This window comes from Danio rerio, chromosome 6, assembly GCF_052040795.2.
Source record: "Danio rerio strain M-AB ecotype USA chromosome 6, GRCz13ab, whole genome shotgun sequence".
NCBI classification, from domain to species: Eukaryota; Metazoa; Chordata; class Actinopteri; order Cypriniformes; family Danionidae; genus Danio; species Danio rerio.
In genome coordinates, this window is record NC_141026.1 from 45,458,971 (window position 1) to 45,481,195 (window position 22,225).

The 22,225-nt window shown below is 33.2% G+C and overlaps 1 protein-coding gene across 9 annotated transcripts in view; it reads right to left on the reverse strand.

Annotated features, from left to right (window-relative positions):
• The window catches only part of frmd4ba (FERM domain containing 4Ba), a 91,611-nt gene that overhangs the window by 46,285 nt on the left and 23,101 nt on the right, over nt 1-22,225 (reverse strand). For 3 of the 9 annotated variants that reach the window (XM_087257836.1, XM_087257834.1, XM_087257835.1), the window contains exon 1: nt 13,429-14,196. The exons of 5 other annotated variants lie outside the window; for them this stretch is intronic. In XM_087257836.1, coding sequence (XP_087113962.1) covers nt 13,429-13,590 — 162 coding nt within the window. In that variant the 5' untranslated portion in view covers nt 13,591-14,196. Of the gene's footprint in view, nt 1-13,428; nt 15,340-22,225 lie in introns of those variants that run through there. One more of the 9 variants, XM_087257837.1, reaches the window with a different exon arrangement.

Below are 22,225 nucleotides of genomic sequence, written 5' to 3' on the forward strand. Positions count from 1 at the left end.
GAGGGTTTACATCATGTTTTCTTACACAATGGCTGTGCAGCTGCATAACTGAAAGGCCTTTTTGCACAACACTGGGCCCTAATAGAATTTAATATAATCCGAGTGAATCATAGTCATGTGAAATTGGAAACTACAAATCTTTTTTTGTTGAAAGCTGCCCACCGATAGAGCTTTATTACTTTAATTGTGTATAATCAATCTGCCTTTATCGAATCACCTTTACACTGCTTTAAATCAATTGAAAATTTAATAAAGATCACAATTCACTTTTCTTTTTCACAAATGAAAACACTTAAGAGCTAAAGAATAATGTCAATCGTGCTTAATTAATAAGAACCAAACTATCTTGCTTCACCAGATTCACCAGTGTCTATGCACTGATAACAGTTGATTAATTACCAGAATTAGTCATTCTAATGAGCATTACTATCTTGTCTTGTGGCTTGTGATTATTTCTATAAAAATAAAAATATATATATTTATTATAATAAAGTATTTTATATTAATAATTAATATTATGTATATCATAATATGTTATATATAGTTGAAGTCAAAATGATTAGCCCTCCTGTGATTTTTTATATATTTATTAAATATTTCCCAAATTATGTTTGGCAAGGATTTTTTTTTCTACAGTATTTCTTATAATATTTTTTCTTCTGGAGAAAGGCTTATTTGTTTTATTTCGGCTGGATTAAGAGCAGTTTTTATATTTTGAAAAAAATTTTAAGTTATTATTAATAATAATAATGATATATTTTTTTAACATTTATATAGCGCTTTTCTGGACACTCATAGCGCTTTACATATGGGGGGATCTCCTAATCCACCACCAGTGTGCAGCATCCACTTCGATGACACGATGGCAGCCATATTGCGCCAGACTGCACACCACACACAGCTTGATTGGTGGAGAGGATTGAGAGTCATAAAGCCAATTATGATATTAGGGATGTTAAGGAGGCCATAATGGATAGAGACCAGTGGGCAAATTTGGCCAGGATGTCGGTGTTTGCCAGAGTCAGGACCTCGGTTTTCTCATCCAAAAGATGGCGCTCACTGAGCAGTATAGAGGAGTCCTATTTTCACCACATGATTGTTTATTTGACTACATGGAAGTGTATGTGACAAATAAAGGCCTTTGATTAGAGTCCCCTTCCCTATACTGGAGCGTTAGGATCCACACAGAGTTGATCCTCAATTGGAAGTTGAGTGGCCCCTGTTGGCCTCACTAACACCACTTCCGGCAGCAACCTAGCTTTTCAGCTTTTTCTAGCAATCCAGGTACTGACTAGGCACAGCCCTGCTTAGCTTCAGTGGGTGACTATGTGAGAGTTGCAGAGAGCTAACTGCAGGTTCAATATCATTAGCCCTCTTAAGCAATATTTTTTTTCCAGTTGTCTACAGAACATATTTTGTAATTGATATTAATAATTCTTGTTAATCATATTTGATCAAGGACCCTATAAAACAGCCGGAAGTGTTGCCGTTGGACGTAACACTTGGTTACTGTAGTAAACAAAGCAGCGTGATGTCAAATCTAGCAGGATTTTATTGATTTCATAAACTACACATCATCCCAGTATTAGCAGATTAAATTTAGGCAAACTTTAGCATAAAACTCTACATTTTATAATCCAAAACTATACCAAGTTAAATAGCATTTAAGACTTATTAGTACTTTTAAAGCGCCCATAGACACCCGTTATAAACTATATGATATAAACTATATCATGATATAAACCTTTAGTCATACCGCCTAGCCCTAGAGTTTATAAAGTTAAAGTCAGAACTATTAGCCCTCCTGAATCCGCTTGTTAAGTGTGATGTCACGCAAAGCAGCTTCTGGGTCCAAGCACCATATCAGACTGTGTGGGGAGGCTCGTCAAATGCTTATGATAGATAGATAGATAGATAGATAGATAGATAGATAGACAGACAGACAGACAGACAGACAGACAGACAGACAGACAGACAGACAGACAGACAGACAGACAGACAGACAGACAGACAGACAGACAGACAGACAGACAGACAGACAGACAGACAGACAGATAGATAGATAGATAGATAGATAGATAGATAGATAGATAGATAGATAGATAGATAGATAGATAGATAGATAGATAGATAGATAGATAGATAGATAGATCAGATGGCCAGAAAGTAATTTACTTTTTTAATAAATTGTTAAAATGTTGATGTCTGTGATGCAGCAAGTCCAGAGACTCTAGTGTACAACATGATTTCATATAAAATTCACTTTAATGTGTGATATGACTTAAAAAGTTTTCATATATTAATATTTTCTCAATTTAAATGAGTGGGAGCTTGGACCCGAAAAAAGTATTTCATGCATCACCAATACGTAACGACTTATTTATTTTCCCCCAATTTCTGTTTTATAGAAAAAATATTTTTTTTCAACATATTTCTAAACTTAATAGTTTCAATAATTCACTACTAATAATCTTTGTCATGAAGACAGTACATAATATTTGACTAGATATTCAAGCCACTAGTATTCATCTTAAAGTGACATTTAAAGGCTTAATTAGGTAATTAGGTTAATTAGGCTGGTTAAAACGATGGTTTGTTCTGTAGACAATTAAAACGAATATTGCTCACGAGAGCTAATAATATTGATTCTATTATTGAATTCTTGATATTGAATATTTTTTAGCCAAAATAAAACAATTAGGACTTTCTCCATAAGAAAAAATATTGTAGGAAATACTGTGAAAAATTCCTTGCTCTGTTAAACATCATTTGAGAAATAATAAAAAAAATAAATAAAACTCACAGGAGGGCGAATAATTTTGACTTCAACTGTATAAAATTGCAATCGGGTCTAAAAAAGTACCAGTACTAGAAAATTGAGGTAAAAGAGGCTCAACTGCGGAGAAAAAGCAGAGGGTTGGTCACTATAAAAAACAAGGACCTACATTTAAGCCGTCTTAGCGGAGAGAATTATTGGTGTTGTTAATTACACAGGCTCCATTGTCTAAGCTTGGATTAGTCACTATAGAAACCCTTTACAGGACCAGCCCAGCCCAATAAAAGATTTAAGCAGTGCTCTAATAAATCTTGTTTTGTTATGAAAGATGACAACATTGGTACTAAAATGGAGCTTTATGAAAAACGTGCTCTTCTTTTTTATATTTATAAATTATTTATTTATTCTGATGATTCAAATTTTAATAAAAAAAAGCATGTCTAATTAATTTCCGACAAATTACAAATTGATTTCAAGCATTTTCTAACTCAATGTTTCATGCTTGTTCAAATGCTTCGCTTAATATTTGAATCATGACACGAGTCCATAGAGTCAATACCATTTGCTATACATTAGGAAAAGCTGCTCCACAAGGACAGCAGAGAGCCTCGTTGGCTATGAGTTGAACATTATCTTGCCAAAAACAATGCTCTTGAAAGTGCTTTACACCAGACTCAGCATCAGCATTATTTAAGCTTAATGCGGCATCACTTCCCTGCCCCCCACCTAAGGCCGTATTGTCCCCCGCTAACAAGCCGTCCACTTATCCCTGAAAACATCCTCTTATGTATTTTCTGCCTGTCCAGTGTAGACTTACGCATGCAGAGATCTTGTGTTGTTTGCTGTCAGACTGTAAGGTCATCACTGTGCCAGGCACCAATGGGCCTTTATATCAGTCAGCTAACTCCTTTATGGATCAATGCAGATAGTAAAAAAGAGTACTCATGTAGGGCCGTGCAATGTGACAATATATATTGCACTGCCAAATAAAATGTCTATCATTGAATATAATGCTAAATCATTTATTTATTTAGTACATTGTTTACTTTTCTCATCATTTAAATGACCAATCTGGATGCAGGTCGAAAAAGCACTTTGAAAGTATTTATTCATTCATTTTCCTTCGGCTTAGTCTCTGATTTATCAGAGGTCGCGACAGCAGAATGAACCGACAACTGCAACATTGAACCTGCAACCAAGTACTGGGAAACACCCATACAGATTATCATTCACACAAACACTCATACACTAGGACTAATTTAGTCTATTAAATTCACCTATGCTGCATGTCTTTGGACTGTGGGGAAACCCGGAGCACACGGAGGAAACTTACACGACTCAAGCAAACCCAGCAATCTTCTTGCTGTGAGGTAATAGTGCTACCCACTGAGCCAATGTGCCGCCCCAACTTTGAATTTTTTTTATCAATATTTTACATTAGGCCTGCAGTAAAGTGTATTATATATTTTATTCATATTTATTTAAAATGTCTACATTCTTAATCAAACATTTGCCTAAAAGTTATACATAAAAAAAGAAAAAATAATGTATGAGTACATATTTGAGCATATACTTTAAATTGTCAAAAAAGAAATAGGGGTGGTGTGGTGCCGCAGTGGGTAGCCTCATCGACTCATAGCAAGAAGGTCGCAGGTTTAAGCCTCGGCTGGGTCAGTTGGCATTTCTGTGTGGAGTTTGCATGTTCTCCCTTGGGTTTCCTCCGGGTGCTCCAGTTTCCCCCACAAGTCCAAAGACATGTGATATAGGTGAATTGTGTAGGCTAAATTGTCCGTAGTGTATGTGTGTGAATAAGAGTGCATTGATGTTTCCCTGTGATGGGTTGCAGCTGGAAGGGCATCGTAAATCATATTACGTAAAACATATGGTGGATAAATTGGTCGTTCATTTTGCTGAGGTGACCCCAGATTAATAAAGGGACTAAGCTGAAAAGAAAATGAATGAATGAATAAATGAATAAATGAATGAATGAATGAATGAATGAATTAAAGAAATAGTCCTTACCATATAGTCAATATTTACTAATTGAATATATCGTGATGTATCATTATAAGGATATGAGTTGACATATATATCATGTTATGAGAATTTTGTCATATCGTCCAGTCCTAGTACGCATTGGATAAGCAATCTGTAATAAATGTATAAATTACCAAAGTTTGGTAATTGATTTAAAGGAGTGTATAAGATCATGAAATAAAGGATGAGTAATTATATGGTTAACTTCAAACGCAAGCAATTAAACATTTCAAATTTGGTTTCTTTTGCTCTTGTTGTGCTAGGTCAGAAATGAACAAAACTCTTTAATCACATAACTATTTTGATATGACTGCCAAAAAGTATTGTGTTTTATACTTCAAAGGGATAATGAACTGAAAAATCCACATTCATTTGATAAGAAGTTACAGTGTACATATAAAAACATTTTCAGAACCAACAAAAAACATTTGTTAAACTAAAAACAGCTAATATTGAAGGCAATCTGTCAAATTAACAAGGTGGAGAATGTGCTACTTTATTACACAGTCTATAGAGCAATGCCTACTTCTCCGGCGCAGACTGCAGCTCTGCACAAGAAGTTTGGCAGAGGAGAAATGATCGTGCTTAACTGAGCCTGGTTTCTCTTGAGTTTTTTTCCTTCAAATTTCACCAATTGACGAAAGTGTTCCTTGCCACTGTTGCCCTGGTTTGCATGGTTTGGGACTCGTGGAGCTGCGCAATGATGGATTTGCTCTTCAGTGTTTGGACTTTCAACAGTGAAAATGTATTCACACTGAACTGAACTAAATTGAACTTTGAAAACTGGACTGACACAGTTTCAATTTACTATAACTTCAATGTTAAGTTGCTTTGACACAATTTGTAAAAGCGCTATATAAATAAAGATGAATTGATTTTCAACAGTTTATTCATGCTATCTTATCATATAAAAATGTGAAGCACATATTGGTTTTCATCCAACATTTACATGGAATTACCCAAAAAATGAATAGAGACAAAGCTAATGAAAGCTTGCTTGTGTTTGTGTATGATCTTAAGCCTATGTGACCACGGGGGCAGGGAACGAGTGACCATGCAAAAAGAAAGGGTCATGTGACGTGTAATGCTCTTGACATATGGGTCATTGACTCTGAATTATAATCTGAGTTCAAACAAAGCCCATTACTCCCTTTGCAAAAACATATACATATGAACATATAGATGTACCACTAGTTCTGTTTTAAAATGCCTCTTAAACCATTAATGTAACATTAGCGGCAAACTCGTCTGACTTTTAGCCAAGCTTCATTGGTGACTTAAAAACCTCTCAACCTGTGCCAAGCTTAAGTGTGCCTTTTCATGTCCAGTCCTACACAAACAATGACAAGTCAGGGCTGAGCCCAAAGAAAAACAAAAGGATGAAATGACTCATACCAGCTCTAAAATTACAGCAACTTAACGAAATATAAAAAGAGAGAAAACATCTGGAGAGAAGATCTGTGCGGATTTATAAATACCACTAAACTGTGAATTGACATTTGATTACTGAAATTAAAATTAGCTATAAAATATATAGCTACTTTTAATTAGTTTCAAAAGTCAAAAAGTTTCCTTCTGGTTTTTATTATGCTTTTTGGGTATTCATGAAGCTAGACAACATATATAGTCTCTATTCAGTTTCATTGTAAAGACAAAAGACGTGTCAGCATCATGTAAATTAGCTTGGGGTGGGTTTCCGAAAACCATCGTTAGCCAACCAAGGTCGCAATTTCCATCATTACAAACATAGTTTGTTGATTTAATGTTTTCCAAATCTGTCGTTCCAACGAACATTCACAAACTGCGTTGCAAGCTTGTACACTTTTAACTACACCTCTAGAGAGTTAGCAATAGTTTCTGGTTGTGTCTACCCCAGGCCCGGCGCTACGGGGGGGCAAAGGGGGGCATTGCCCCCTCAGAAAGAGTTTGTGCCCCCCCAGTAACACTCCCGTCGTTCCAACCTTAAGAACACACATTTAAATATTTTAAAATATATGACATAGCAATTGAATTATGAAAATAGTGATATTAAAGCTAGTCTCATAGTTCAGAGATCCGGTCCCCGCGTCAGGTCAGGTGCGGCCGTAAATAGCCTTTAAAACGCGCACACGGCGATGGAGGCGCACTCAACTCACAACGGAGAAAAGTGGGTGACATGAAAGGAGCAGCTTAATTCATTACATGCTTTGGTTAACTAATTATTTAAACACAACTCTCTTGAGCTCTAAAAGGAAAAAAAACACATAAGAAATTTGCTGTTAAATTAATTTTAGCAGAGACGCAACTGCCAGTCATTTATTAGAATTCGGGAAGATGTAGCCTAATAGAATGTTTTAATAAAAACAAATAGTTTACTGCACAGTCCCACAGTAGGCTACACTATAAATAATATTTTAATTTTATTTATTAATATTATTATTAATATTATTACAATTAAACTAAAATTGACAAAACGCAGAACCCTTTGAATGTTTGCTTTCATTTTGCTAAAAAGCGCAATTTTACAGTTGTGTAGAGAAACATCCCATTATGCAGCAGCAGTCAAGGTATAACACATAATAAATGCCTTTTGCGTTTATTAAGTCAAGTTTGCAGTGTTATAAATGGAATATAGTGCTTAAGTGGATTTATCGCGGATCAACCGAGAAACCTCTCACGCGCTGCAGGTAGGCAGAATGATAATCTTTTAAAAATATGTCATTTAGGCTATACAGCTTTTTGCTCATGTAAAATTAAACTATATATATATATATATATATATATATATATATATATATATATATATATATATATATATATATATATAATTTTTTTTTTTTTTGACTTGTAGCTCATGGCCCTAAAATGAAAATAACCTGAAAACAAGCTATTAAAAAAGGCTTAATAAATTAAATAATTAATAAATAAAATTACGGGTAGGCTTAGTAACCTAATGGTTTATGATGGTTTACAATATCACGAAAAAAACACACTTATGATAGCCTAAGATAAATTTTTGTTTTTACATTTAAAATCATGAAAAAAAGTTATATAGCATATTGAGTGTTATCCATGCCAAAATTTAACCATTTTTCACGGTAATAACATGTGAATTTTGGTATCTTTTTAGGTATGTTTCTGGCTACACTAATGCCTTAAAATGAAACTAAGTAATTGTTTTAAATGACATTAAATTGTAACATTTAGCTTTTCCCTAACAATGATGTTGGTTGGATAATACGTGAAGCGGGATGACTCGGTTAAGCTGATTTTACTATATTTATTTACCGGTTAAATGAATAGTCTGATTGTGGGTCAGCTTGCATGCGTGGGCATAATTTGACGTCTTTACCTAAAACTTTAAACATTCATATGCCTGTTATTTGAAATAAAACGGAAATAAGGAGAATAACATATGATTTAAAGCACTCGTTTGGCACTGAAGCCATCATCCGTCTGCATTAATAAGCGGTAATCATTACTATCGTTAATAAAATTCGTAATAGCGAAACTGCATATTGTTATTACTATTAAAACGTAGCCTATATTACTGCCTTAGTTCAGTAACTTAGGCAGTAATGCAAAGTAATAATAAATGTGAATAAATAGCCTAAATGAAAGAAACAAGAGAACAAAATGAGTCACCAGGTCTAGTGCCCCCCTATGGATTTAAAGTGCCCCCTCAGTTTTGACTTCCTGGCGCCGGGCCTGGTCTACCCCCTTATGCTCCATTTATTTAGAACGTCCAACATTTAAACTTGGAATGATTTAAAAAGTCAGCTCTCTTAGGTGTAGTTTGCTTTCAAAGTATTTTAACAGTTCAGTTTTAGCGATCTTCATATTGACAATTGCGCTCTCTTTGTAGGGCACTTTGAAAACATTAAACATTTTGAACGCAGCCGTGGCTCATAACGAAAGCTATATGTGACAATTATTTAAAAGCGGAATTTACGCTACATCTCCAATGCTTGTGAAAACAAAAATATATAGCATAGGTTAATGATTTTAATTTATAGTACACTCAAAAAATATATTTTTTAACTTGTTCAAGCTACTTAATTAGCATGAGCTAAGAGTGTTAGCTAATTGATTTTATCTTTTAGCATTGAAAATGGAGTATTCTCAAAAATATTTGTAAAGGAAACATTGACCCTACACTCGACGCGAGCTGTCACTGGGGTGGTACCTTTTCAAAAGGTACTCGTTTGTACTTAAAGCGTACATATTGGTAACTCAAAAGTATATATTAGTACCTACAAAATTCAAAAGGAACACTTTTGTACTTTTTAGAAACTAATATGTACCCTTGAGGTATTAACATGGACCTTTTAGGTACAAATTTGTATCTTTTGAAAAGGCACCACTCCAGTGACAGCTGTGTATATGTACAGTTTACATATATTTTAGTAAATATAATGAATGAGTGCATGGTTTTACTAAAACTAATATTGGATTTTTTTAAGTGTGTGTGTGGGGATAAAACAATATCATTTTATACAAAAAAATGCTGGTCATTTTCTCTAAGGAAGTTGTTAATCCGCCCCGTTTAGAGCGTCATTATGGAGGTTTTACGTTATAACTAACGTGGTTCAAACGTTGGATCTGAGACAGAGAAACTGCGGTTTTGGGGAAACACTCGTCACTACATCGTTCTTTTCCCAAACAATGCATGGTACTATGAAAGTTCAGCCACTAGTTATGTTGTTGTTTGGGAAATGCATCCCACATGAACAGAAGGAAAAATCAAATGGAGAGTAATGACGACACTATTTACATTTTGTGAAGAAAACATTTTAACTGATTTCTGCATATTAAAACACATTTGCTAAATAAATAAAAATAAACTGAATAAAAAAATTTGTAAATGTTTACATTACATTACATACATGATGTACATTTAAGGGCAGCCATGGCTTTATGGTCAAAAAGTTGGTTTTGTGATCCAAAGATTGCAGGTTTAAATCCCGGCACCAGCAGTGTTCATGGTGTGTGTTCACTGCTGTGTGTGTGTGTGCACTTGGATGGGCATAATACTTGCCCATCTTGTCATAATACTTGGCCACATGTCACGACTTTCACTTTCATATTTTATATTCAATAATAATGAATATAATGACTACAACTAATTTAGCAGAATCTCATACCATCAGAAAGCATTTCAATCGTAAACAATCACAATCAAATGCAAAGCTGTAAAATTGAATTAGGTTTTGACATACTTCACCGAGGAAACTACCTGACACTCAAAATAAAGCTCCACACTGTGTGTCTAGCTCTGAGAAATCAAATGGGCAAACAACATTTTCTTTCGTTTGACTGTTTGATGACAAAAGAAAAAGAAATCACTTTTACTGCCTATTTTTCATTGTCATCATATTTAAATACTTTGTTCAAAAAAGTAAACATTAGAGTGGACAATAAACATTTGTTTATCTTGACTTCCTGAAATTCATATACTTTTCTGACAGCATTTAATACATATTAAGTGGCTTTCACATCAGATAGTTATAGGAACGCAGTTACAGGATAGTTCCCATTGTGCTTTTTTTAGTTTTTCCACTATTTTTTTTGTGTAAACATGTAAAAAACAAACAAAAAAAAAGCACTTCTAACAGTTATAAGACCTATGAAAATGTTCATCATGAAGGGCTGAATCCGGATTGACATCAACAACACAAGACATCAGAAAGATCATAGCACTGACAACAAGACACCAAACTGCATCCTTAGTCCAAAATGTACACACTTTTACAGTACACACATGAACATGAATTTGTATCTTTCTCTTAACAGGTCTGCTGTAAATAAAACATTTTTGTCATTAAGTTCACCCATAAATTCAAATTCTGTCAGTTCCACACCCTGATGTTGCTCTAAACCCGTATGACTTTCTATCTTCCATGACGCACAAAAGAAGTTAATAAAATCAGAATGTCCAAGCTGTTCCTTCATATTTAACATGGTTGCTGTGTAATGCTAATCTAATTTGTTTGTAAGAGATATGAAATATAGTGAATAATTTAAGCTATAAACTACAGCATTGGACTTTATCCACTTTAATCATAGGAACAGCAACTAAATTCTGCAGGCGTTCAACTTATTCATTTCCTGATCCACAGAAGAAAACAAAAAGCCAGGTTTGGAGCAAGTCTGAGAAAATTATTCCTTCAATAAACTAAACCTGTAGTCTGAATTTACACTACTACTGTTTATAATTTTGTGGGTCAGTACGATTTATTTTTAAAAATATATATTTATATATATTGATATATATATATATATAATTTATATTTAATATTATATATATATATATATATATATATATATATATATATATATATATATATATATATATATATATATATATATATATATATTGAGTTAACTACACTCATTTCATTTAATAAAGTTGACTGTTGGGTTATTTTACAGTGTATGTGCGTAAGTAGAAGGTCCCTTTTGTTATACTGTTAACTGCTGATCACATTTCCACGTATGCAGCATTTATTCTGCATGCTTTTACCTTTTTTTCACACATTTATATGAATTTGAACAACTGTAAAAAATGCTGGGTTTCATATAATCAATTTGTGTTGAGACAGCCTGAAGGAATTAAGTTACATAAACATAAAATTAAGTTGTCCCGCAAAAAACTCAACAATTATGTTGTTTTAGCTCATTGTAAATATGTTTATTTGAACAAACAGCAAACATATATTTTTTTGAGAGCAGTGTTTTAGTTGTTTACTAGTGTTATACTATATTTAATATAATAATAATAATTCATTTTGCTATCCAACTGTAATATTCTGAAAAAAAATGCTTTAAAGAACAATATTTTGACAATATTTATATGAAACTTGCCATCAGAATGCTAACATTTTACAATAAGAAACAAGTATATAGTTACTGTCTGTAATGTATTTAACATCAATAAACAATAAACTAAACTTTATTTGCGTTTGTATGAAAATACAGTTTATGTTAACACGGAGCATTAACTAATGTTTACGAGCACATTGTTTGATTTTAATAATGCATTAGTAAATGTTGAACTATGATTAATAAATACTATGCTACAAGCATTGTTCATTGTTTGTTCATGTTAGTCTCGTATCGTAAAGTGTTACCATCAGACCTTGAAATAGGATAAAACAAATATTAACATTTCACTTAAACACCTTATAAATCCAATACATCCAACTAGAATTTCCAGTTAGTTTCTTCTTTTTATCCATTGCTACAAAAATACACAACCAGGGATGGGCCGGTGTAAGATTCAGATGGTATGAACCTCAAATAAAAATATCACAGTGTCATGGTATTGTGATTACTGCTCTAAAATATGTTTTTTTTTTTTATTTCTTGGTAAAAAAAAAAAGATTTTTCCGCCATTGAACAAAATATATTTTATTTTAAGAGACATTTATAATATTTTGTAACAGTAAACAAGTCAGGATAAATAATTAAAATAAATCATTGACTTCTGCTAACTTCATTAGATTAAAAAAATGATTTTTTACAGCTTTAAAAGACATATTTGGATTTATTTCTTTTCTCTGGGAATAAAAGAAAAGCCACTGCCCTCTTCAGGTGTATATCATGTTTGGATGTTGGTATATAAGCTATTTGTTTTTCAAATGTGTAGTGTAGCAAATGTCAGCGGTGGCTTTTGATCTGGAGATACTGTTTATCTTTTAATAGTAATGTGGAGGCTGTTTATAAGAAGAAGAAGGCAAGTCAGCGCCTCAGTCTCCTCCGCAAGTTAAGAAGTTTTAAATTAAGCACACATACTTGGCATTTACATCATCAATAGAGAGTGTTCTGACATATAATATTTTCTCATGGTTTGGTAACACAACACTCAAACAGAAGAAGAAATGTCTGCAAATGATCAATCAGGCAAATAAGATAACTGGTCACAAATAACATTCACTGCAGATTTTATTTGACTCGTTTATGTAAAAAACTTATTTTTAAGATAACACAAATGTCCTTCACTTTTAAAACTTTTGAAACGTTACCATTAGGACACAGGTTTAAAATTCCTAGAGCCTAAAGAAATGCTTATAAAATGTCATTTATACACTGTAAAAATGATATGATTAATTGGTGCTGACAACAAACGTTTTACGTCATTATAGATAAGTTCAATGGACTCAAAAGGTTAATTTGATTCAGCATAAAGTAAGTTCAATTTTAAGGTAACCTGGACTTTTTTACAGTGTACTAATTGTAGTTGCTGTATCCGATCGGATCACTGTTTAATGTAAATGGTGCGGTTGTTAAGAATAATCTGCTGTAATTTGGGGCTAATTTGTTTTTAAGTTTTTATTTCATATTGTTGACTTGCTGAGTGTTGCTATTATGTGGTTGGGTTGTATGCATGTTGCAGTATTAAAGACCAATTTCCTTTCTGTGCCAAGCAGAATGGACAATACAGCTTAAACTAAACTAAAACCAAAGAAAAGAGTCGTAAAAAAAACACATATACCGCAGGAATGGTTTAACAGCAAATTTTAGCAGTTTTAAAACCTTGACTTTTTCAAACCTTAAAACAGGTTATCGTCCCATACACAACTGACCCCAAACATTGGAGCAAAACTAAATCGTCTCTTTCCTTTAACATCTCATACCTGATAGACATCTCCCAGAAGACACCACGTCTGCAGGAACCTCCTACAGGGCACAAGCCCATCACTGTAGCATCTCCTCAGCACCTGCTCAGCCACAGTCCACACTAACTGACTTCCAGCAGCCAGCAGATCCTCCATGCAACAAAACAAACCCAGCGCCATCCCTGTCTGCTTGCCACTCTACAGTATAGGGAAGCTGTGCTCCCTCAGAGGCTGATGTAACCTAACTGGAGCCTGGAAGAGCCAGGGTCTGAATACCACTGGCTGGGTTTGAGGATCCTGTCCAAGACTTTCCCCCTCGGAAAAACACTCATTGAGAGAGAGAGAGAGAGAGAGAGAGAGAGAGGCCACAAACAATCCTCCGTCAGAGACAAGCCTCCACCACCACTACTCTGACTGAGACATACTGAGTATTTACACACTCATAAACAAAAGAATGTGAGCACAAATAAGTGCAGACTTACACACACACATACATACACACACATATTTACTCAGATTGAGCACAATGGCCGACCCAGTCGTGCCAGTCTCTTCTCATAAACAAACGTTGTGGTTTCTCTGGGCTTTTCACAAGGGGATGGCAATTGTGAGCAAGATTTTATAGACACTTATATAAGAGCAATCAAAAGAGATTTCTGTTCTGGTTGTCATAGAGAGTAAAGTGAGGATGAAAATAGTTGGTGTCGAAACAAATTTCACTCATAAACAAATTAACATTTATTAAAAAATTAATTCCTTTTTCTCTCCATTGTGATGTTGTATCTTCTAACAATTTAAAAAGCGCTGGGTTCCACACAAAACCTTCATGTTTCTGCAAACACAAATCGATTAACTTAATTGATTAACTTAATCATTTTTTACAAATTTAAGTGGATTGAACATAAAACTATTAAGTTGTCCCCGAAAAAACTTTAAGAGTTGTGTTGTTTCAGCTTATTTTAACCCTTTAACTGCCCCACCAAGATTTTTTTTAACTCCTCATTTTGCTAGTTAACACACTTAATGCATTTTTTTCCACACCCCATTATTTTTTAAATATCAACCTCTACCAAATGGTTAATATGTCGGTTTATGGTAAAAGTACTGGATTTTTTAGATATACTATGAAAAATCTGAACATTTAAAGAGTAAGACCAATTTATTTAAAAACATAATCAAAATAAAACATTTCTGAGTACTAAATCATCTTTATTTTTTTTAATTTATTTTTTTTTTTAATTTTTTGTAACAATACTGTGTAGTGTAAACCATTACTTTAAACAGTCATTCTTTAAATGAATTTAACAGTCATTAATAAAAACAGTCAAATTAAGGTCAACCATTTGGTAGAGCAGGCAGTTAAAGGGTTAAGTAGTTTAAATAAGCAGCAAAAGTCATTTTACCTTGAGTTTATGTCTTACCATTCCTAGAAAGGGTTTCTGCATGTTTCACCAAGTCAAATTCAAGACTTTTAAAGACCTTTTTAAAACCATCAAGAATCAAATTTTGGACTTATGCTGTATAGGGGCTAAACGCTTAGGCTTTTTAATAAGAAATTACTTGCCCATCAAAAAAACCCTATTCTAATTATTTCTGAGCAGCATACTGTATATCTCCTATATCTTATACTACTTATATCTCACAATTCTTAAGAGGAAAAAAAGAATTGGGAGAACTCATAAAGAATTGTCACAATTTTTTTATTGAATGGTTATTTCCTTGTAAATTTTATAGATGTTCAATAACATTCTGAAAACGGAGCTCTATTTATGTTTCTGGAGATCACTAGTTATGTATCCAGAAAACCAATGCTACAGGGCGGTATGGTGCCGTTTCTTTTCGCACTTACAGCTGACTGCTTACCTCCGTATAAACGGCTTTCCCGATGTCAGCAGTTAGTCCTGTTAGCCCGCCATGTACGTTGGCAAACTTAAACGCAGAGAGGAGTTAACTATAACAACTGGGTTTAAGTCCAATGAAGAACAGTTAAGTGGGTAAGACAAAAACAGAATCCAAAAGATAAAATAAACAAGTAAATAACAGGGTGAGAATGTGGTAAAACCTGAAATCATGATAAGAATCAGGTAAGGGCTTTTCTTTTTCTGAATTGCTTTTGAAAACTGTCAGTTGGGTTTAAGGAAATATAACCTAAACTGAACCTGTATTAACTCAACAAACACTATTATTTAAAAATGTCAAACAAATATTTCAATTTAAAACAGACTTTGCTGAGTCTTGTTGAACTGTGAGTTAACATTACGACACGGCTGCCTTGCTCTGCCGTGTTTTTGACCCTAGCTTTGTTTTGTTTGTTTATGTTGTATGCTTCCTGCTTTTTTAACCATCTGCCTGTTATTTTGACTACTGCCCTGGATTGCCTTTATACATCTGTTTGCTTCTGTGTTGCTTGCCTAACCATTTTCTGTTAACTAAAGACTCTGCATTTGGATCCGCACCTCTGTTGTCACCGTCTGCTTCACATTACAGTTTTCTTTGAATCTTTGAACTTTTTTACACTTGTATTTTTGACTTCTTGAGAAAAAAATGGTCAAACTGAGCAGTTTCTGTATATACAAGTGTGAAAGTGTGCCTATTAAGTGTGTGCATTCTGCCAGACGCCACACTTCTCCACCCGGCATATTCCATAAAGGAAAAAAAAACGTATAAAAATACTCACTTTCGTGTGAGTTATGTACAATATAAGCGGCTGATGTGTTATGACTAACGCCCAAACTCAGCAAATTATAGAGGAAATTTAAAGGGCAAAACGGAATAAATCAAGACACTTTCCATCCTCACAGTGAACCCCTCACCTAAATCTGTCATCCATCTGACCTCCAGTTTTCCACAGCATCACTTCCTGATCTAAATCTGTTGAAATTACACTGAAAATGTCAGATGTTCAGGTTGCAGCAATCCAAGCGGATGTTTTTCTTTCTCCTCCTGCTGTCTGTGTATGAGTTTGGGTTCTTGCATTACACATCTTAGGGGTGTTGAGTTCATACTTAAGGGTCATTTTGGCAGACAACTAGACATCAAGAAGGAACATGCGCACACAGCTGTTTAAAGTGGATTTTACATTTCAATGCATGTTTAGAGGATGAAAATCTTGTTAAACTAAATACTGCACTTGAAATTAATGGATATGATGCAAATGGTAAGAGAAAAACAGCTAAATTAATCAAACACTTGAACTGGATATAAGTTGCTTAAGGTGCTTATTCGCAGAAGTCACAACAAAATAATGCAAACAAAAACAATTGAGAGAATTGAGAAACACAAAGACATATATTATATTTATGATGTTTACCAGAGCAAGGAATTTTTCACAGGATATCTGATAATATTTTTTCTTCTGGAGAAAGTCTTATTTGTTTTATTTCGGCTAGTTTTCGACAAAATTTTTTAAATGCATTTTAAGGTCAAAATTATTTGTCCCTTTAAGCTTTTTTTTTTGGGTGCTATTGGTTGGGTTTATGGAAGGAGGGTGGGTCAGTCGATCAGTCAGTCATTCAGTCAGACAAACAGTCAGTCGACAGTGGCCTCTGGTGGGTTTACGCGAGAATAGCAGGCAAGAGTGGCACTCACGAGAGAAATTTGTGATCGCAAAAAGCGTACACAGCGGATTTGCAAAAACTGCAAAAAAAAAAAAAAAAACTGCAAAAAAAAAAAAACACGTAGCTCTTGAGGTATTTGGCGCTCTCCATAAATGTATATAGGGCTACATTTTCAGAATGAGCCTGGGTTGAAAAGTTAAATTGATTTAACTAACAAAATTAAGGCAGCAATATATATTTTACAGGGTTGACTTATTAAAGTCAAGTTTGTGTTGTCTAAACATGAATATAAACTTCAGAAATCATGTCTGCATTTTTTTTATTTTGATGAATTGTCATTTTACGCTTTACATAAAAATATTTTGCAAAAAAATGCTATCAGCCATTAAAGGAATAAAACAAAAATTATGTTTTTCTCAAATACATAACTATAAATCATTATGTTTTTTTCAAGTGGTCTCTGAGCTATAGTTTTTCATCCATATATAGCTTTATTTAACCAACGCCATTGAACAATAACCTTAAAACCTAGTCCAAGTAAACACAAAATTCTTGTAGTCTCAAAGCTCCACATGACTATTTATATAGACAACACTGCAAAAATACAAACTGTTTATTAAACCACGCATTAGTGTAAAAAGCCTCCAACCATGACTGACGAAGTTATGACCCATGTTCAATAACATCTCCTCAAGGAGTAGAGCAGCCATTCATGTAAGGAGCTGATTGGATGCTTGAAGGCAAAGAGTCAAGGGTTTAAGTGCATTCTGGGAATTCAGAGAGCCTTTGGTATTGGTAAGAGAGAACATAGGGGTTAGAAACTGGGCAGCCTGCGGTCTTGCATTGATCTCTAAGAGCCTTCAACCTTAGTCTAAAACTATAAGTTGAAAACAATCCATGTTTTACAAATGTATTTTTCATAATAATACATTTTTGCATAAAACATTTTATATAGTCAAGTAATTTAGTTTCATTCAACCAGCAATTTTTTAAACAGAAATGAGACTGGCTTCTCCCAAGAGATGTAGTTGTAGAAGAGATCATTGTGAAAAAAAAAATAATTATGAGCTTTTATTTACATTTGAACAAAAACTTTAAGTCAAAATTTGCCAGAGGTATGAATAATTTCAGGCTTTACTGTATATGGGTCAGTGACAAAAGAGGTTTGGCAAGATGGGAAATTTAAAAATCTTTTACAAAGTTGATTTAAAAGCATCCGTCAGATATTTTAAAATGTACAGATTGTATTCATGTTGATTTTATGTAATTAAAAATAACATTTACACCATTTTTTACAGACATTAAGACTGAATGCAACTGAAAATGTCAAATGGTGTAACTGCCAAAAATTGTGAAATATTAAAAAATTTACTCCTTCTAGATGATATGCAAGTGTACACACTGAAATAAATACTTTATTTTAAAATACCACAATAACATTTATTGTATTCGCATTATCTCTAAATGTACATTTTAATGAGTTTTTGCAATATTCGGCCAGACACATGCTAAAAACACTTCTGGTTTCTAAATAATCTTTGACAAATTATGTAAAAAATGTTAAAAACTATTTTATTACACTAAACTAAGTGTTTTAATTTTAATTTCACATTATTTCCATGTACATAATTATATTTTTATGTAAAATACTGGTTACACCAATTGACAAAAACCAGTTACACCACCTGACAGTGTTGCTTCTACAGCCAAAGATTTTGAAATTGACAATTAAAATCAATTCAAATTAAGAATGATAGTCAACAATTTCAGTGGGATTGTCATTGACAAATGTGTTTAGAACAATGAAACCAGGTTGCTGAACTTTAATACACCAAGTAATAACATCCTTTACATTAAATGTGTGGCCCTCATCAATAGAATATTAACAAACTAAAGAAACATGTTTAACATTTAACACCTTTTCCATCACTGTTTCTTTTCAGTTGGCTTAATTAAAATAAAAATAAGTAGATGATATTAGAAAAAAATCCACTATTTTACTTTTAAGCTATTTAGAAACAATTTGCCAAACACTGTACGTAAATCACTAGTACGTAAGAACTGCTGCTTACTCGTTGTTGCCTTGGTGCTGGGATTAAAGGCCAATTTTTGTAAGCATACACGACTGACTGACAACAAATAATTTCATGAGTGTATCCACAACTTATCCACAAACTATTTATTTTATACAGTTAACTTCAGAATTATGCAGAATTATTATTAGTCCCCCTGAGCTATTAGCTCCCCTGTTATTTTTTCCCCAATTTCGGTTTAACAGAGAGAAGATTTTTTCAACACATTTTCAACACATAATAGTTTTAATAACTCATCTCTAATAACTGATTTATTTTCTCTTTGCCATGATGACAGTAAATAATATTAGACTAGATATTCTTCAAGACACTTCTATACAGCTTAAAGTAGCATTTAAAGGCTTAATTAGGTTAACTAGGCAGGTTAGAGTAATTAGTTATTGTATATCCATGGTTTGTTCTGTAGACTATCGCGGGGAAAAAGCTTAAAAGGGCCAATAATTTTTACCTCAAAATGGCTTTTAAAAATTGCTTTTATTCTAGCCTAAATAAAACAAATAAGACTTTCTCCAGAAGAAAATTTTTTATCAGACATGCTGTAAAAAAACCCAAACAAAACTGATTTCAACTGCAATTCATTTGTTTAGCGACTTCTGACTTGTTCTTCACAACTTTTCATCATTAAAGTTCCTCCGAGTCACCTCCAGTTGTTAATAATAATAGTACAACAGCAAGCGCATCAAGTATGAAAACCTCCAAAACTTAAGGCTGTGTGCACTCAGTCTATAGAGGCTTGTCAACCTTGTTTCATTTCCCATGTTAATTTTTTCTTTTATTTAAAAAAGAAATTCCCAAGTGCTCTTTAACAGAGAGAATATTATTGTCAACACATTTCTAAACAAAATAGTTTAAATGACTAAATTCTAATAACTGATTTCTTCCGTAATCTTTGCCATGATGACAGCACATAATATTTGAGTAGATAATTTGTAAGACATTAGTATTCAGCCTAAAGTGACATTTAAAAATGTAATTAGGTTAATTAGGCAAGTAAGATCTATTGGCCAAGTCATTGGGTAACTGTGGTTTGTTCTGTATTTAAGAAGGCTAACAATATTGACCTTAAAAACTGCTTAAACATTTTAAAAACTGCTTTTATTCTATCCAAACTAAAAGAAATAAGACTTTCTCAAGAAGAAAAAAAATACTTACAACATTTCAAAGGAGGGTGATACAGTGGCTAATGTGGTTAGCACAGTTGTCTCACAACAACAAGGTTGCTGGTTTGAGTCCAAGATGGACCAGGATGGCTTACTGTGTGGAGTTGACATGGGTTTTCTCTGGGAGCTCCAGTTTCCCCCACAGTCCAAAGACTTGCGGTATAGGTGAATTAGAAAAACTAAATTGACTGTAGTGTATGAATGTGTGTGTGAATGAGAGAGTGTGTACATTATATTGTGTGAATATAAACATGGATTAACATAAACAAAAAAAAAAACATTCATGTTGTGCAGTAAAATAATTTTATCCTATGTTTACAAAGCTTTAATAGTAAGGTTGTGGATTAAGCACCTATTTCTCAAACAAAAATAAATAAATAATCTACACTATGAACACAAATAGTAGTTTAATTTATGTCGCATTTTTGATCAGCATCATGAACTAATGATATTTGACTAAATTGACCCCTGACAGAAAGACTCCTGCTATATGAGTCAAATGGTGTAACCAGTTACACCCCTTGACATTTCAACTCAAAATGAAATTTGACAGGCATTATCAATAACATCTATGTAAGCACATGGGCTTGGTGGGAATATTTCAAATTTAACTTTTAAATATAATACTTATTTTTATAATTATGAACAATTATCAGTGCATTTCTGGGGTCTTACCATTTGACATGCATATCTAAGAATAGCTGACCATACCTTAAAAAGGTCAAAGTATCTCACATTTTAAAAAGAGTTACTAACCTTTGCATGCAGCAATTAGTCTTATCAAGAGTTCTTCTCTGTGATTCAATTTCCTGTCTAACTGTCTTGTGCACAATATTAACAAAATGGCTCAATAAATGGTGGTTACACCATCTTGACATTTCAGAAATTTGAGGTGACAGAAAAAATTCCCCAAATGAATTATAATATTTAAAACAATTGTGCTATATTTACCTTTATTTACTATTAAATATGTCTAATGTAAAATTATGCCAGACTAGCCGATACAATGTTTCATTGAGGCTTTCACATTTTTTAAACAAGGTAAACTATTTGGTACCAATTTTTTTTGGTTACACCACATTGACATTCTTGCAATAATCCCCTAAAAATTTTCTTAAAATGGATTAAAACCAAAAAATTAAACTTGGTCCTCAAAATAGAGAATGTATGCAAGTAATTTGCTTATTTATTTTGAAACTGTAACCTACTTGAATTTATTTAAAAGACATGGACACAAAAAAATGAGCGTCACGTCATTGACCCATATATTTATTTTGCATAATCATTTTAAGCCTATTTCGTCTTTTTCATACATGACTTTACAATGGAAACACATTTCCTCTGCTAAATAAAAACAATGGAATTACAAGAAAAAAAATCATTACTTTTTATTATTCTGCTGTTTATTTTTTTAATATTTATAAGTATGACATTTGAAAAGAAAATGTTATAAACTATTCTTTCAAATATCAAACTAAGCTGAATATACTTACAAATGTCACTAAAATGTTATAATGACTAATTTAAATAGAATTATAACATTGATGCACAATCATACACCCATATATTGTGTAGTTCTGAGTGTACTCTATATGCAGATGAGTGAGCTTGTCAAAACACCAGAACAATACACTCTTTCCTCTCTATACACCAGACACTTTGTTAGAAACACTTCTATGTTTGTAATTTTTTTGTATAGCTTTTTTTTTTACATATATTTCTAATATTTTATTCTATTTTCTATATTTCTTCATATCTAAAGTTTAAATATTTTCAACCTAGGCTTATTCTGATTACATACCCCTATATACATTTTTGGAGAGCACCAAATAAGTCCCAGGAGCTAAATTCTTATTTGCAGTTTTTGTTTTCGTGAATCCACCAGAGGCCGCTGTGTACACTTTTTGAGATCTCAAATTTCACTTGCGAATTCACACCTGCTGTTCTTGCATAAATCCACCAGAGGCTGCTGTCAACCAATCTTCCCAGCCTCTTCCTTCCCTAA